General features: G+C 41.1%; 1 protein-coding gene across 1 annotated transcript in view; it reads left to right on the forward strand.

Annotated features, from left to right (window-relative positions):
• The window catches only part of RYR2 (ryanodine receptor 2), a 764,447-nt gene that overhangs the window by 689,706 nt on the left and 58,664 nt on the right, over positions 1-16,077 (forward strand). Inside the window, exons 89-93 of the mRNA XM_055589046.1 lie at positions 140-268; positions 7,914-8,018; positions 10,858-10,939; positions 13,433-14,730; positions 15,535-15,602. Of these exons, the coding sequence (XP_055445021.1) occupies positions 140-268; positions 7,914-8,018; positions 10,858-10,939; positions 13,433-14,730; positions 15,535-15,602 (1,682 nt within the window). The remainder of the gene's footprint in view (positions 1-139; positions 269-7,913; positions 8,019-10,857; positions 10,940-13,432; positions 14,731-15,534; positions 15,603-16,077) is intronic.

Consider the following 16,077-nt stretch of genomic DNA (forward strand, 5'->3'; position numbering starts at 1 on the left):
AAATAGTGTTTATTTCACAGATATTTTTGTTTGCTTCCAATCTGTTATTTAAAATGATTTCCTTTAAAGAGTCCAAAACTGTCTTTGATAGCTTCAGAATATGCCTTAATCCTAAATCCTATCATCTCTTTTTTTTCAGGAATCAATTAGTGATTTCTATTGGTATTACTCTGGAAAAGATGTCATTGATGAACAAGGACAAAGGAATTTCTCCAAAGCTATTCAAGTGGCAAAACAAGTCTTTAACACTCTTACAGAGTATATTCAGGTAAACTTTTAAACATTTCTGTTATTTGAAAAAGAACGAGAAAAAAGAGTCAACTGGTTAGCATTAAATTCCTTGGAAAAAATGCAGCATGCCTATTTTCCTGCTCTCATCCACATTTTCTAATGACCCCTTCTGTAGAATCTTAGCCAATGGGTCATTTAAAATCAGATGTGAAGTTATATGGAATGAACTTGCCTTACCACTTTTAGGATTGAGATATCATGAGATACCAAGGCATGAACCATGAGGTTGAATGTGTCGTATCTCCAATACCTAGTGTATATATTAAGCACTTAATAAATATTAATGAAGAAGGAGAGAGAAGTGAAGGAGAAAGGGCAGAACTTTAAACCACTTTTTATAGTATTCTTGTGAAAATGAGGAGGGAGTTTTTTAGAAACCTTACAAAAAGGAAAAGAGCATTTAAAAACTTCACTTTAATGTATGTGTGTGTGTGTGTGTGTTGTCAACTGAAAAAAAAAATATTGCACAATCTAAAAGTTGGAAGTTGTGTTTTATTTGGTGGACTTAGGACTTAATCCCAGGAGCAGCCTCTCAGCTCTGGGCAACTGTTCTAAAAGGTAAGGGAGGAGCCAGGATATGCAGTTTTTTGCAATAAATAAATAAAGTAGTCAGAACATCAAAAGATTACAATTAAAGAAAACCAGACATCTGAAGTTAGTGAATTTTGTGCGTTTCTATATATGGGAAGATGCAAGAGTCTGGGCTCCCTGAAATCTTTCCTTTGATACGCACCTTAACTCTCAGGGCCTGGATCCTGCTTTTCTCCATCCTGCATCCCCTCAGGTACACCGTTTGGGTGGCTGCAGTTGTTGCTGGGCTGATGGCGACAGCATCCTTTGTTTAATTAAATGGCAGGCTGCATTCTTTGTCCACGCAGTATGTGTACATATATGTGTGTATATATAAATATATAGCAATACAATGTGATAATTATAGGTAAAATTTTCAAGTCCCATGAATAATATACATTTTTTACATTGATTTGCTTTGTATTCTTCTTGGGGTAGACTTCTAGTTTTGATCTACAGATTCTTAAAAGAGTTTATAAAATTCTTCTTTCTTCAGCAAGTAAAACTTTGCCATTTTCTAGAAGACTTGTGTCCATGGCTAATATTACTCTGACTCCATCACTGTGATTGAAGTGTCATGTACAAAAATAAAATAGGAGGAAGAAACTTACAGTTTCTTTTGTCAGACAAAACATAGTCTTAAGGGGGAAAAGGTTAAGTAAAAATAACAGATTGTGTCTCCAAAGCCTGGCATACTTGCAGGTATCTGTAGAATGACTGAGTGAGAGAACTCTTCATGGCCAAGTGAAGCCACCAGGGCTGAGTGGTGCAGAGGAAAGATGGAAGCATGGCTACTCCTTACCTCCCCTAGGTTCACTCTCTCCTCTGTATTCATACCTTGGAAGGATCTCACTTTTTCTCTTTTCTCCTTGGGCAGGGAAGAGGATTCTTATTTTAGCATTTCAAAATGGGAAAGCCACACTTGATAATTCTTATAACTTTTCTTTATTCAAACACAAGTGAAGTTTTAAATCCAGTCCAGACCATTCATGTACCTATTTCCTTATCTCCTTGGCTTCCATTATTGCCTTAATATTCTCATCAGTGTCTAGAAAGAGAGCAATACCACGTTTGGTGTGTACTGTCCTGATTAAATAATAAGATTGATTGATCTTATTGATTGACATTCACAAGCAAGTGAATTTTATAGAAACAGCAAATGGCTTCTTAAAAGAACTAAAACATAAATACCACCATAGCCTTCACTAGACGGACCTTTGTTGGCAAAGTAATGTCTCTGCTTTTGAATATGCTATCTAGGTTGGTCATAACTTTCCTTCCAAGGAGTAAGCGTCTTTTAATTTCATGGCTGCAATCACCATCTGCAGTGATTTTGGAGCCCCAGAAAATAAAGTCTGACACTGTTTCCACTGTTTCTCCATCTATTTCTCATCAAGTGATGGGACCAGATGCCATGATCTTCATTTTCTAAATGTTGAGCTTTAAGCCAACTTTTTCATTCTCCTCTTTCACTTTCATCAACAGGCTTTTTAGTTCCTCTTCACTTTCTGCCATAAGGGTGGTGTCATCTGCATATCTGAGGTTATTGACATTTCTCCCAGCAATCTTGATTCCAGCTTGTGCTTCTTCCAGCCCAACATTTCTCATGATGGACTCTGCATATAAGTTAAATAAGCAGGGTGACATACTCCTTTCCCAATTTGGAACAAGTCTGTTGTTCCATGTCCAGTTCTAACTGTTGCTTCCTGACCTGCATACAGGTTTCACAAGAGGCAGGTCAGGTGGTCTGGTATTCCCATTTCTTTCAGCATTTTCCACAGTTTATTGTGATCTACACAGTCAGAGGCTTTGGCATAGTCAATAAAGCAGAAATAGATGTTTTTCTGGAACTCTTTTGCTTTTTTGATGATCCAGCAGATATTGGCAATTTGATCTTTGGTTCCTCTGCCTTTTTGTGATGCAGGGTGAGCATCTGGAAATTCACAGTTCACGTACTGTTGAAGCCTGGCTGCTTTGCAGTGTGTGAGATGAGTGCAATTGAGCATTCTTTAGCATTGCCTTTCTTTGGGATTCAAATGAAAACTGGACTTTTCCAGTCCTGCAGTCACTGCTAAGTTTTCCAAATTTGCTGACGTATTGAGTGCAGCACTTTCACAGCATCATTTTTAGGATTTAGCTCAGCTGGAATTCCATCACCTCCACTAGCTTTGTTCATAGTGATGCTTCCTAAGGCCCAGTTGACTTCTCATTCCAGGATGTCTGGCTCTAGGTGAGTGATCACACCATCATGATAATCTGCATCATGAAGATCTTTTTTGTATAGTTCTGTGTATTCTTGCCCCCATTCTTAATATTTTCTGCTTCTGTTTGGTCCATACCATTTCTGTCATTTATTGTGCCCGTCTTTGCATGAAATATTCCCTTGGTATGTCTAATTTTCTTGAAGAGATCTCTAGTCTTCCCATTCTATTTTTTTCCCTCTATTTCTTTGCACTGATCACTGAGGAAGGCTTTCTTATCTCTCCTTGCTGTTCTTTGAAACTCTGAATTCAAATGGGTATGTCTTTCTTTTTTTCCTTTGCCTTTAGCTTCTCTTCTTTTCTCAGCTATTTGTAAGGCCTTGTCAACAACCATTTTGCCTTTTTGCATTTCTTTTTCTTGGGGATGGTTTTGATCACTGCCTCCTGGTACAATGTCATGAAACTCCATCCATAATTTTTCAGGCATTCTGTCTATCAGATCTAACCCCTTGAATCTATTTGTCACATTCAATGTATAATCATAAGGGATTCGATTTAGCTCATACCTGAATGGTCTAGTGGTTTTCCCTACTTTCTTCAATTTAAGTCTGAATTTGGCAATAAGGAGTTCATGATCTGAGCCATAGTCAGCTCCTGGTCTGGTTTTTGCTGACTCTCTATAGCTTCTCCATCTTTGGCTGTGAAGAATAAGATCAGTCTGACTTTGGTATTGACCATCTGTTGATGTCCATGTGTAGAGTCTTCTCTTGTGTTGTTGGAAGAGGTGTTTGCTATGACCAGTGCATTCTCTTGACAAAACTCTGTTATGTTTTGCCCTACTTCATTCTGTACTCCAAGGCCAAATTTGCCTGTTACTCCAGGTATTTATTGAGTTCCTATTTTTTCATTCCAGTCCCCTATAATGAAAAGGACATCTTTTTTGGGTGTTAGTTCTAGAAGATTTTGTAGGTCTTCATAGAACCATTCAACTTCAACTTAAGCTTCTTCAGCATTTTGTATATATATATATATATATAATATGTGTATATATGCATATATGTGCATGTGTATATATGTACATATGTACGTGTGTATGTACACACGTACATATGTATATGTACACATGCACATATGTATATGCGTACACATGTATATGTGTACGTGTGTATATGTGCACATATGTATTTATGTATATATGTGCATATATGTATATATTTACATATAGGTATATACGTACATGCATATATATATATACACACACACACACTCTCTTTCATATTCTTTTCCATTATGATTTAACACAGTATATTGAATATGGTGCCCTGTGCTATATAGAGTAGGACCTTGTTGTTGATCCATTCTCTATATAATAGTAGCAAGGATTTTATGTTACAGGCACTGAATAAATGAGGGGGTCTGGTTTTCCACTGGTATGTCATTTCCATAGATACTGGGCATATAGCTCAAAGTCCACAGTCTGGCCCAAGATGGAGTCCTGCTTTCAAGATACAGCCTGTTCTGTTTCCTCCTTCAGGAAAGCCAGCTGACTGAGATGTCAGACTAATTTCTCAAAGTAACCATCTTATTGTGGTCAGGATGACAGCTTCTTTTTTAGAATCAGAGAGAGAGAAAGAAGCAATGAGGAACTAAAGTCAAAAGGCAGAATAGAGAGGGAGAGGCAGTGAGGAAGGAAAGTAAAAGGGTCTTCAGTCTTGGGCAACATCTCCAGGAAGGTTCAGCCTTTGAAAGGGATGTGCTAATCTCTTCCATTCAGAGGTAGGCGGTGTCACACTATCTCTTTTTGAGTTGAACAAAGGCATTTTACTTTACAGTCAGGCAGAGGGTCAGGGTCCTTCTAGGCAGGCCATTATGTATGATAGTAATAACAAAAGCAACAAAAAGCGAGTCAAAGAAACAGTTCCAACATGGAGTCAGAATTGGCTTCTTCTCTACAGCAAGTGCACAGGGCACATTGCCAACAGTGGACCACAGTGAAATCCTGAGAATCTGTTGCTTTGACCCCGAAGCCAGAGAGGACTGATGCACACTATAAAATCAGTTTGGCCAGGTACACTGAACGTGTTAACCTCTAAGTTAAGTGATGCCTTCTCCCCACCGTCTCTTCAAACTTGCTCTGTAGCCCATTTCTTTACCCCTCTTTGAGTGGATCTTGTGCACCAGCCACTCTCAGATAAATAAAATTCTTCAGTCACTTTGTCACAAGAATTGTCTCACTTCAGTCATTGTATGGTGACACCATCACTTAATTCTTACCCAATTTAAAACTCCCCCTCAAAGAACATGTTCCCTCATGCCTGATTTTATGCTGCAAAGGCCTTGTGGGCTGAGGGTGGAGGGCAAGGAGTAGGCTCTGGGCTTCTCTGCCTTCTCTCCAAGGGGTGTCTGTTCCTCCTCCTCCCCCCGCGAGCCAGCCTAGGCCTCCTCGGGGTTGGAACTGTGAAGAGGAAGAGTAAGGAGAGGGAGGTTTTCCTCCAGGCACGTGAAATTCAGGACTGCACTGTGGCCTGGCCACCCGGGTGGCGTATTATATTCTTCCTCTGATGAGGGGGCTTGGCTCTCCTGCTGCTTCCAGTGCCTGGAAAGGTGTCTTTTCCCTTCCAGTTTCAAATTATTCCACAATCTTTGTGCATCTGGTGGCCCCCATCCACTTCTGAAAATCACATTACCGTTTCAGACAGTTTGCTTAGCAATATTTCAAAGTCTTTTTGGACAGAATAGCTCCCCCTTAAGAAATCAATTTTTTGTTACTTTCCATCTTTTACACTTTCTAAAACCAGGCTGTTACCCAAAAACTAGGTTCTTCTCTTGATGGATGTTGAGCCAATAGATACAACCAAAGATTGGGGGAAGGAAAGATTTATTATTACTTGCAGCAAGTAAGGAGAACACCAGGGTTCTTTCCCAAAGTAGTGTTTCTCCAAACAGCAAAATTGGGAAAGTTTTAAGCTAAGGGTACATGCATATTCATGAAGAGGCTTCAGCACTGAAGAATTCGGACAGGGGTTGACAGAGTCCAAGTTTAGTTGACTGAAGTCAGGAGGGATGTCATCATTCTGTCCCCCACCTGGGTGAGGGCCTTAGCTCCTGCAAAACTCAAGGACTGTATCAGATTATGTACCTCCTTCAAGGAGTAACTAAAACTCTGTTTTCACTGCACTATTATTTGACTGCCCTTTCTCTATTCCTCTGTTCCTTTGTTTCCCTAAGATCATTGATTACTGAGATCTATCCAAGGGCAAGCACTGTGACCAGGCTGAGATCACAAAAATGGCTCAGGCCAAAATGGCTTCTCTTATGTCAAAAAAAGATATTCTTGGTTCTCTTTCTCTGGGGACCCCCTAACCTATGTGATTACGAAATCATATCACTGCCCAACTTCAGAAGACAGAAGTCAAGCACTCCTGATGGCTCTCTTGAGGCCTCCTCTCTCTCTTCATGTAAAGGAAGGCAAAGGTAGCCCTGTCCTCACCCACTGCTGCAGGGGTGGAGGTTGGAGAGCACTTTGCAAAGTCTGTCCCTTTTCAACTTCAACACCTTTATGTCTTAAGGCTAGAAAGATCTATTTAGTTTCCTTTCACAGGTACTGAATCTAGCACCTTACTTTCGAAATATGAAGATACTTGGCACTTACTGTCTTTGTTACTGAACCAAATTAGGGTCTGGTTGTCTGTGTGCAATAAAGCCAATCTGCTGACACCTGGTGCTGGTGAAGGAGAGTGCAGCATTTATTGAAGGCACCAAATAAGGAGTCCAGGACAGCTAGAACTTAAAAGGCCTGAAGTCCCTGAAGGCTTTCTGGTAAAGCTTTAGAAAGACAGGATGAGGGAGGGGTCTTGTGGGGTGTGTGATTAGCTCATGGACAAGTTGAGAGAGGGGACTTGTGGGGTGTGTGATCAGCTTGTGGACAGGTTGAGAGAGGGGCTTGAGGGGTATGTGATCAACTCATGGACAGGTTGTGAGAGGGGGCTTGTGGAGTGTGTGATCAGCTCATGGACGTTCCTCTGATTGGCTAGTGGTGAGGTCACTGGGAGTCAACATCATCAACCTGTCTGGGTCTACATGTTGGTGGGCAGTATATAGTTAACTTCACCCACCTGGTAGGAGTTTCAGTCTCTGCCAAACAGCTCAGAGGACATGGCTCAGAATATTATCTGTTGTCCTTGAGAAGGAACTGAAGGTCTTTGACTTTGTTTAATGGCTAAAGTATTATTATTTTGTCTTGCCTGTTTTCCTTTCCTTCTGCATTTTTCCCCTTCTTTGATTAAATTTATTGTTTGACTAAAGTTTTCCTACAGACAAAAGGAAGGCCGAGGACTTGAGTGGAGGTCTGTTTTGGGAGGGCCTCATAGGGTCCTCGGAGAAGGCAATGGCAACCTACTCTAGTACTGTTGCCTGGAAAATCCCATGGGCAGAGGAGCCTGGAAGGCTGCAGTCCATGGGGTCGCTAAGAGTCGGACACGACTGAGCGACTTCACTTTCACTTTTCACTATCATACATTGGAGAAGGAAATGGCAACCCACTCCAGTACTCTTGCCTGGAGAATCCCAGGGACGGGGGAGCCTGGTGGGCTGCCGTCTATGGGGTTGCACAGAGTCGGACACGACTGAAGCAACTTAGCAGCAGCAGCAGCATACGGTCCTGGCTCAGTTATATCTTTTATCCTCAGCTCTAGGTCCTGAAGTGAAGCTTCCATTTTGACATCTTGTCAGTATCTTCAGTGCAGTCCTCTCTTCCAGTCACTTGTTGCTAAAGTAAAATCTATTATTATAAAGTTTAATTTGGCAGTTAATTTATCAGGAATGACTGTTGTTTGTCTGTTTCTGGCCCAGGGTCCTTGCACCGGCAACCAGCAGAGTTTGGCTCACAGCAGGCTCTGGGATGCTGTGGTGGGTTTTCTTCATGTATTTGCCCACATGCAGATGAAGCTGTCTCAGGTAAAGTCACTGTCCTCTGTCAGCCTAGACGAGACACTGTACACTGTGATCACTGGCAAATTAAACACACTTTCCCGTGTCAGAATGTTATCTTTCTTAGATGACTTCTTTATACATCTTTTACATGACATTTTTTAAAAAATCCTTTTTTTTAATAAAAATTTTATGCAAACTGACAATAGGTGGGAGACATTATTCAAGTTTGGGAATAAAAGATAAAGGAATTGACTATAATGGAGAAATAAAAGAGTATAGTCACCAAACACTGTACATTTTACAATCCTTCATAGACCTACATTTCAATGATTACTCGCTGGGATTTTCCTCATCCATACATATAATTGGAAGAGGATTTGTAATCTGCTCCAAATCCCTCGTTAAGGAGAGACAGTTTTCTTATAGGGTCATAAACAAGCAGTTGTTCTCAAAAGATGACATTCACCAATTAACCGGACATTTAACTTCGAAAGCCAAAGAGAAAAAAATAGCAGTACAGTTAGGCAAATGACGAAGAAACAGATTTTTCACCATGCTTAATGTTAATCTGGGAGCACATCTTGGAAACATGAGCATGCTGTTTTCTCATCCCTGTATTGCATGTGGAGTCAGAGATACATGAATAGAAAAACTCTAAATATAAATCTTGAGTAAATATGTCCCTTTGATGCAGGGAATTTTACTGGGATGTCCTGAGATCTGACATATCTGTTGAGCGTGGATATCTGTCAGGTGTCAAGAGAGGAGAGAATGCTAGATTAAAGTCAAAGGACCACCCGTCCAGCCCCCACAATTTCATTTATGTGTCCATCTCTTCCTTGAGTCTCCTTGCCTCCAGCAAAGTGAGGAAACTCACACCTCCACCCTGCCCTCCACGCTGGAAAATATTGTCAAATAGAGCCAGGCACAGGTTAAAGTGGCAAGAACAGATTTAATCAGTGATAACTGTCACTGTAGGGAGGAAAATCTAGTGTGAGCTGAACTCAACTTGGACTTGTACAGAGATGATGGGAGGAGGAGAGGATGATCAGGGCTCAGGGAAGAGAAAAATTATAAAAGGCTGGTCAGTGTAAATGTGATGGGCCAGCTATGTCTGCTAGCTGGCAAGTATTGACATTAGGATTCTACCTCCTACAGAGCCTGGGAGACAGACTCTAGCATCCTCAGGTGTTGGCTGGAACAAATAATAAATTTTTTTGGCAGCCTTGAGTTTTCTCAGGCAAGCACCCTAAGAAGGCTTGAGGTCTTCCTAGTGAAGTAGCTTTGGGCTGTTAGAAACCATGGTCATGTTTTGTTCTAGTCTTTTGGTTTTTTTTTTTTAACTGCAGTGTAGTTGATTTGTTGATGGGACAGTTAGATAGCATCATTGACTCAGTGGACTTGAATTTGAACAAACTCCTGGAGATAGTGAAGGATAGAGGAATCTGGCATGCTATAGTCCATGGGGTCACAAAGAGTTGGACACAATGTAGCAATTGAGCAACAACATGTAGTTGATTTTAAGTGTTGTATCAATCTCTGCTATACAGTAAAATGACTCAGTTATATACATATGGACATTCTTTTTTTAATATTCTTTTTCATTATGGTTTATCACAGAATATTGAATATAGTTCCCTGTGCTACATACTAGAATCTTATTTATCCATCCTATAGTTTGCATCTGCTAATCCCATCTCCCAGTTGTTCAAGGCTTTATAAACCAAGATTAAAGCCTACTTGGGAAGAGGGCCCAGAGGAGTTGGCTAGTTTGGTCAAGGAGAGAATCTTTGTCAGTATCTAGTTATTGGTAACTTCTACCAAATAAGGAAATATCATGATTGCTTTCATCTAATTGCCAGTGACATTTTAGTAAGTAAAGAAAATCAATATGAACCAAATTTATCACAAGAGAGTTCTTATTTGGATGTATTTCCATCATTTTATTAACATCTAGCAGTGCTACCTAACAGTTTTTCATAGTTTATAGACCTAGTTGAGGTACCAACTATTTAGAAAGAAACACATGTCATCCTTCATACAGTGTTGAAATTTGGCTTCCTGTGTAGAAAAACTCATGTGAATAAAATAATACTTTGTGGGTGTATATATATATATATATATATAGTATATGTATTGTTTTGGAAAAAACAGTATAGTTTTAAAATAAAAAACTCAGATGATGCATGGGGTTATAATGTAGATATCAATATTCCATGTTTTCAGGCAATGAATCTAAGCATAATGATGTTTGTACACAGCATAGCTATATAAAATTTTTTGTTTCATGGTGAAAAATCAAAGACAAAAAACCCAGAAAATTTTAAACAGAGAAATATCCAAGAGATTAATCAAGTTGGTAAATAAGATACTTGTGTACATTTTTGGGCTAGATTTATGTAGGGTAAGTTCATCTCATATCACTGTTATTCCTGTGTTTTCCAGAATAAGTTAATTTTACAATGTGTATAGCATCTCAGTGTAGTAAGTTAGAAAGAAGAAAAGACAAGTCTAGTGTTTTCAAGGAGAAGAAAGATGCCCAGTGTTCAAAAGTCCCTGAGTCTTGCCTACCTGACCCGAGGGTCTCCACCATTGCTTTAACTCTTCCATACTCTTGTTAGATTTATTCATTGTCCTTACGAATACTTTAAAAAATATGAGTTGGAATCAACAGTAAATACTCTTTCATTCTGAAGTGCATATTTTTAATAAGCTGCAGATTTTTATTTGGCTTCTTTTTAGCTGTATAATGCTGTAAAGTCTGCTATTGGTAGAAAGGTATTCTTTTTGTGAGAATAAGTATGACATGCTTGCTGCGTAATTTTCTCATGTTATCTCAAATGCACTGTGTTAATACTTTCAGGACTCCAGTCAAATTGAGCTACTAAAAGAATTGATGGATCTTCAGAAGGACATGGTGGTCATGTTGCTGTCCATGTTGGAAGGTAGTTTTGATTTATATCTTCAAATCCCCATTATTCTTTAAAGGATTCCATATATGCTTGCTCTGGGAGTCAGCCTGCTGCAAAGGATAAAATATCAGTGCCGAAATGGGACAGATACCTCGGACTTATTGCTGGCTTGACTACTCTTTTCTCAAGTTAGTTTTTTTTTTAATTAAAAAAAAAAGAAATCCTGCCAATCTTAGGTCACAAAGCTATGGAGTGAAACCAGTAGTAATTCATTTTATAGTGGTATTTTTCATTTCACAGTGATACCTTAAAGGGTATGCTCTTCAGAGAGTACCTTAAAGATGGTTTGTTTGTTGTCATTTTGTTTGTTTGTAAGCAGTAGGGATTACAGATGTTTGGGGACACTCCAAATGCGTAGATTGCTGCTTTGAGCTGACTGCCTGAAAGCTCCTGTGGGTCCTTCCATTTCTGCAGGTGGAGAAGGCAGTAGAGAGCACCCCACCCACCAAGGCTCATGGCAGCCTAAGTTCTCCCCGCTCCATGCCTCTTTCTTGGGTTTTCATTCTCTCTCTTTCCACCTTATTTTCCTTTGCTACTGTGTTTTCTTTCTGTCTCAGGCAGTAAATATAGTGGGTAAGAGATTGGGTTCTGAGATCCGCCACCAGTACCCACATCTCACTTTCTGACCCAGGCAGCGTCACCCTGACGTGAGTAACGTCTCCGTTTCTCACTTCCCTCCTCTATGAGATGGAGCTCAGGACAGCTTCTGCGAGCATTCTGTGAAACCATGTGAATGCGACCAGAGCCACCACAGAATGTTTGCTATTATGTTCCCTATCCTTTTTTTCTTAAGTCCTTCCTAATTTCTCTCTCTCACTTAGTCTGCCCTGCGTTAGCTAATTAAGGTAGTAGACACACCTTGCTCTAGGACTTTAGAGATGCAGGCTTTGCTTGAAACCCTTAGTTGGCAGCCACTCTATATCCTCCAAGCACAGCTCCTTTTCCCAGGACCTCAATTCAAGTTTTAGTCTAAATAGTAGCAACACAGACATAATAACTGAAGGAATAATGAATTAAAATTAACCTCGTTTAAGTACTTTTTCATCTGAATACCAGGTTTGTGTATTGGATAGTATCATTATCACTCTTTTGCAAATAGTGCAGAGAGGCCAAGAAATCTGCCCAGGTTGCTGTGCCAGCAGATGGTGGGATCTGGTTTCAAACCCCAACAGCATGGCTCCTGAGCCAATGCCTTTTTTTTTTTTTTTTTTGCTGTGCTAGGTCTTCATTGCTGCCTGTGAGCTTTCTCTAATTGGGGTGAGTGGGGGCTACTCTCGAGTTGAAGGGCTCAGGCTTCTCATTGTGGGGGCTTCTCTCATTGCTGAGCATGGGCTTTAGGTGTACCACTTCCGTAGTTGTGGCCTATGGGCTTAGCTGCCCCGAGGCATGTGGGATCTTCCTGGGCCAGGGATCAAATCCGTGTTCCCTTCATTAGCAGGCAGAATCTTAACCACTGGACCACCAGGAAAGCCCTTGGGCCCATGCTCTTAACTCTGGTGTTTACTGCCTCACAGATGAACTCCACAAACCCATCATCATGTATCTTTATTCTGATGCCCGTCTTTGTGTTACATACCACATTCTGTTCAAGGAATGATGACTCTATAATTTAGGGTAATATCTCATTTTCTCAGGCTTATTCATAATATGCCATTTTCTAGCTATAAACATTCTGAACCATGAAGAAATGTAAGGAGGTCTTTTACATTTTACATCAGAAAGAACATCTAATTTGCCCTCAGTGGTTCCGTTTGAAGTCCTGGCCCTAGCTCTCAATAATCATGTTACAGCATACACTTTAATTTAACCTTGCTAAACACAGTTTCCTCAATAGTAAAATCATAATTAATAATAAAAAGTACCTGTCTCACAGGTATTTTCAGGTATGAACATGAAATTAGGTGTAATGTCTGTGAGCAGTGATTTTTCATCCCCAAAGGGCTAGGCAAACACTCATTTTTACTATTAATATGAGACTGGATTTCCGTTTCAGGCTTTTGGATAATATAAATGTCTGTCTTTTTTCTTTTTTTAAAAAAAAATCCTAAAGCATGTTGCTTCTAGGATCAATTAAAGGGAAAATATGTCAGCCTTTCATCACATATTGTTTTACATGCATTAGTCTAATTACTTTGTAAATATGCTTTTGCATGTGTTCATATAATCACTTTCTAAAATTAGAGTTTACAAGTAATTATCCATCTTTTCCTTCACACATTGGAAAAGAGCTATCTTTGATTCAGATGTCATATAAGATTTATATTGTTATTTTCTCTATAGACACTTTTTTAAAAGACATTTTAAGATGTTTACTATTTACCTGCTCAAGTTAGCAGCAACTTACTCAGTTGGACCAGGGTACAACAACTGAGCACACACACTCAACATACATTGGCTCCTATCTGCCGTCGACACTGGTTTTATTGGGAATGTTCATTTTGAGCCAATGCAATTCTTTATCCCCAGGCAATGTTGTTAATGGCACCATTGGCAAACAGATGGTTGATATGCTCGTGGAATCTTCCAACAACGTGGAGATGATTCTCAAGTTTTTTGACATGTTCTTAAAGCTCAAGGACTTGACGTCTTCTGATACTTTCAAAGAGTATGACCCCGATGGTAAGGGAGTTATTTCCAAGAGGGACTTTCACAAAGCCATGGAGAGCCATAAACACTACACCCAGTCCGAGACTGAGTTTCTCCTGTCCTGTGCAGAGACAGATGAAAATGAAACCCTGGACTATGAAGAATTTGTCAAGCGGTTCCACGAGCCTGCCAAGGACATTGGCTTCAATGTGGCAGTGCTTCTGACAAACCTCTCCGAACACATGCCCAATGACACCCGGCTGCAGACTTTTCTGGAATTGGCTGAGAGCGTGCTCAATTACTTCCAGCCCTTCCTGGGCCGCATCGAGATCATGGGCAGTGCCAAGCGCATCGAGAGGGTGTATTTTGAAATCAGTGAGTCCAGCCGAACCCAGTGGGAAAAGCCCCAGGTCAAGGAATCCAAAAGGCAATTTATATTTGACGTGGTCAATGAAGGAGGGGAGAAAGAGAAGATGGAGCTCTTCGTAAACTTCTGCGAGGATACCATCTTTGAGATGCAGCTGGCGGCTCAGATATCAGAGTCAGATCTGAATGAGAGGTCAGCGAATAAAGAGGAGAGTGAGAAGGAGAAGCCGGAGGAGCAGGGTCCGAGGATGGGTTTCTTTTCCATCATGACGGTCAAGTCCGCCCTGTTTGCCCTCAGGTACAATATCTTGACCCTTATGCGGATGCTCAGCCTGAAGAGCTTGAAGAAGCAGATGAAGAAGGTGAAGAAGATGACAGTGAAGGACATGATCACAGCCTTCTTTACATCCTACTGGAGTATTTTGATGAGCCTCCTGCACTTTGCAGCCAGCGTTTTCAGAGGCTTCTCTCGCATCATCGGCAGCCTCCTGCTGGGAGGAAGCCTGGTCGAAGGTGCGAAGAAGATCAAAGTGGCGGAGCTCTTGGCCAACATGCCAGACCCCACACAAGATGAGGTTCGAGGAGACGGGGAGGAGGGGGAGAGGAAAACCCTGGAAGGGGCCCTGCCCTCTGAAGACCTGACGGATTTGAAGGAACTGACAGAGGAGAGTGACCTGCTTTCTGATATCTTTGGCTTGGACCTGAAGCGAGAAGGAGGGCAGTACAAACTGATTCCTCACAATCCCAATGCTGGCCTGAGTGACCTCATGAGCAACCCCGTCCCCATCCCAGAGGTGCAAGAAAAGTTCCAGGTAACTTACCTCCAGTCACAGCAGCTCTCTGGACTTCAGGTGGGCATGATAACCTGACATCAGCTGTTTTGCTTGTGCCAGAGTGGTGTTCAGTAGATGACTTGACTTGCCAAAGAGTAATGGCTTTTTAGTAGGCAGAGCCAGCCGGCTTTTTGAAGGTCCTTTACAAATTATTTCATTAAACTATGAAGGTACAAACTCTGGTACTCACTCTCAAGACATTAGGCAGTTGATCAATAATCATTCCATCCATAAATATTTTATGAGGATTGGCCATGTGTCTGGTCCCCCTGGGTATCATATGGAATTAAAAGAAATACAAGATGTAATCATTGCTCTCAAGTTGCCTTAAAGAGTTTATTAGAAAGATAAACCACTCATGAAAAAAATTAGAAAATCATTAAGTGGTGAGTAGCATAGGCCGCAGACTGTGGAGATTACGTGAGAAAATGGAAAGCTCAGTATGGCTTGGAGTACCTGGTTGACACTGAAGAAGTGGGACTTACGTTGGTTTGGAGGATGAGTAAGATTTGAGTAGGTGAATAAAGGAAAGAAGGTGGTTGTGAAATAAGTGGGAAGGAGATTAGAAAGTTGGTGCTCCCTGCTGGCCTGGCGGGTGAGTGTGGGGAAGGGGAAATGCATGAACCAGCAGAAGGAAGGGCTCATGTGGCAGTTTTATCCCCTCGATTGAGGCAGGAGGGTATCATTTATAGGTTACAATTTGACACAGGGTCACAGAGCTTTCTGAACTCATTCAAAGGTGACGTGTTATCCCGCTTCTCTTTTCCCATGGACTCATCCAAGGAGCAGAAGGCAAAAGAAGAAGAAAAGGAAGAAAAAGAAGAAAGCAAATCTGAACCTGAGAAAGCTGAGTACGTGTCATTTCTGTGCCCTTTCCTTTGTGTTAGTGTCTTTCACTCATCCTCTGCCTTCGGGGATGCAGTGGGGAGAATCTCAGGTTACAAGGTAACACCTGTCATCTCAGTGGAGGCCTCATCCTCAGTGGGCGGGGATCAGTGTAAACACCTGCCTGGAGAGGTGTGGGGGGCACTCCTGTCTCTTTCTGGTTCCATGAGAAATTTGTTTGTGTGTTTCTCAGCAGAAACGACTTTATGATTCCATGTGATGTTCTCTGCAAGATGACTGTTGCAGTTTTTTTTTAATTGAGCCTCTATTCTGTCCTTGTAAAGAAGGGAGGGGACAGGCATTCTGAATGCCATCGCATAGACTCTTAGGGAGTGGTGGTCCTCAACACACTGTCCCAGGGCCACCTGCTGAAGAACCACCTGGAGAGTCTGATAAAGACACAGTTTCCTGGGCCCCTGCACAGGTTCTGAGTCAGCAGGG

The sequence above is a fragment of the Bubalus kerabau genome, chromosome 1 (assembly GCF_029407905.1).
Source record: "Bubalus kerabau isolate K-KA32 ecotype Philippines breed swamp buffalo chromosome 1, PCC_UOA_SB_1v2, whole genome shotgun sequence".
Lineage (NCBI taxonomy): Eukaryota > Metazoa > Chordata > Mammalia > Artiodactyla > Bovidae > Bubalus > Bubalus kerabau.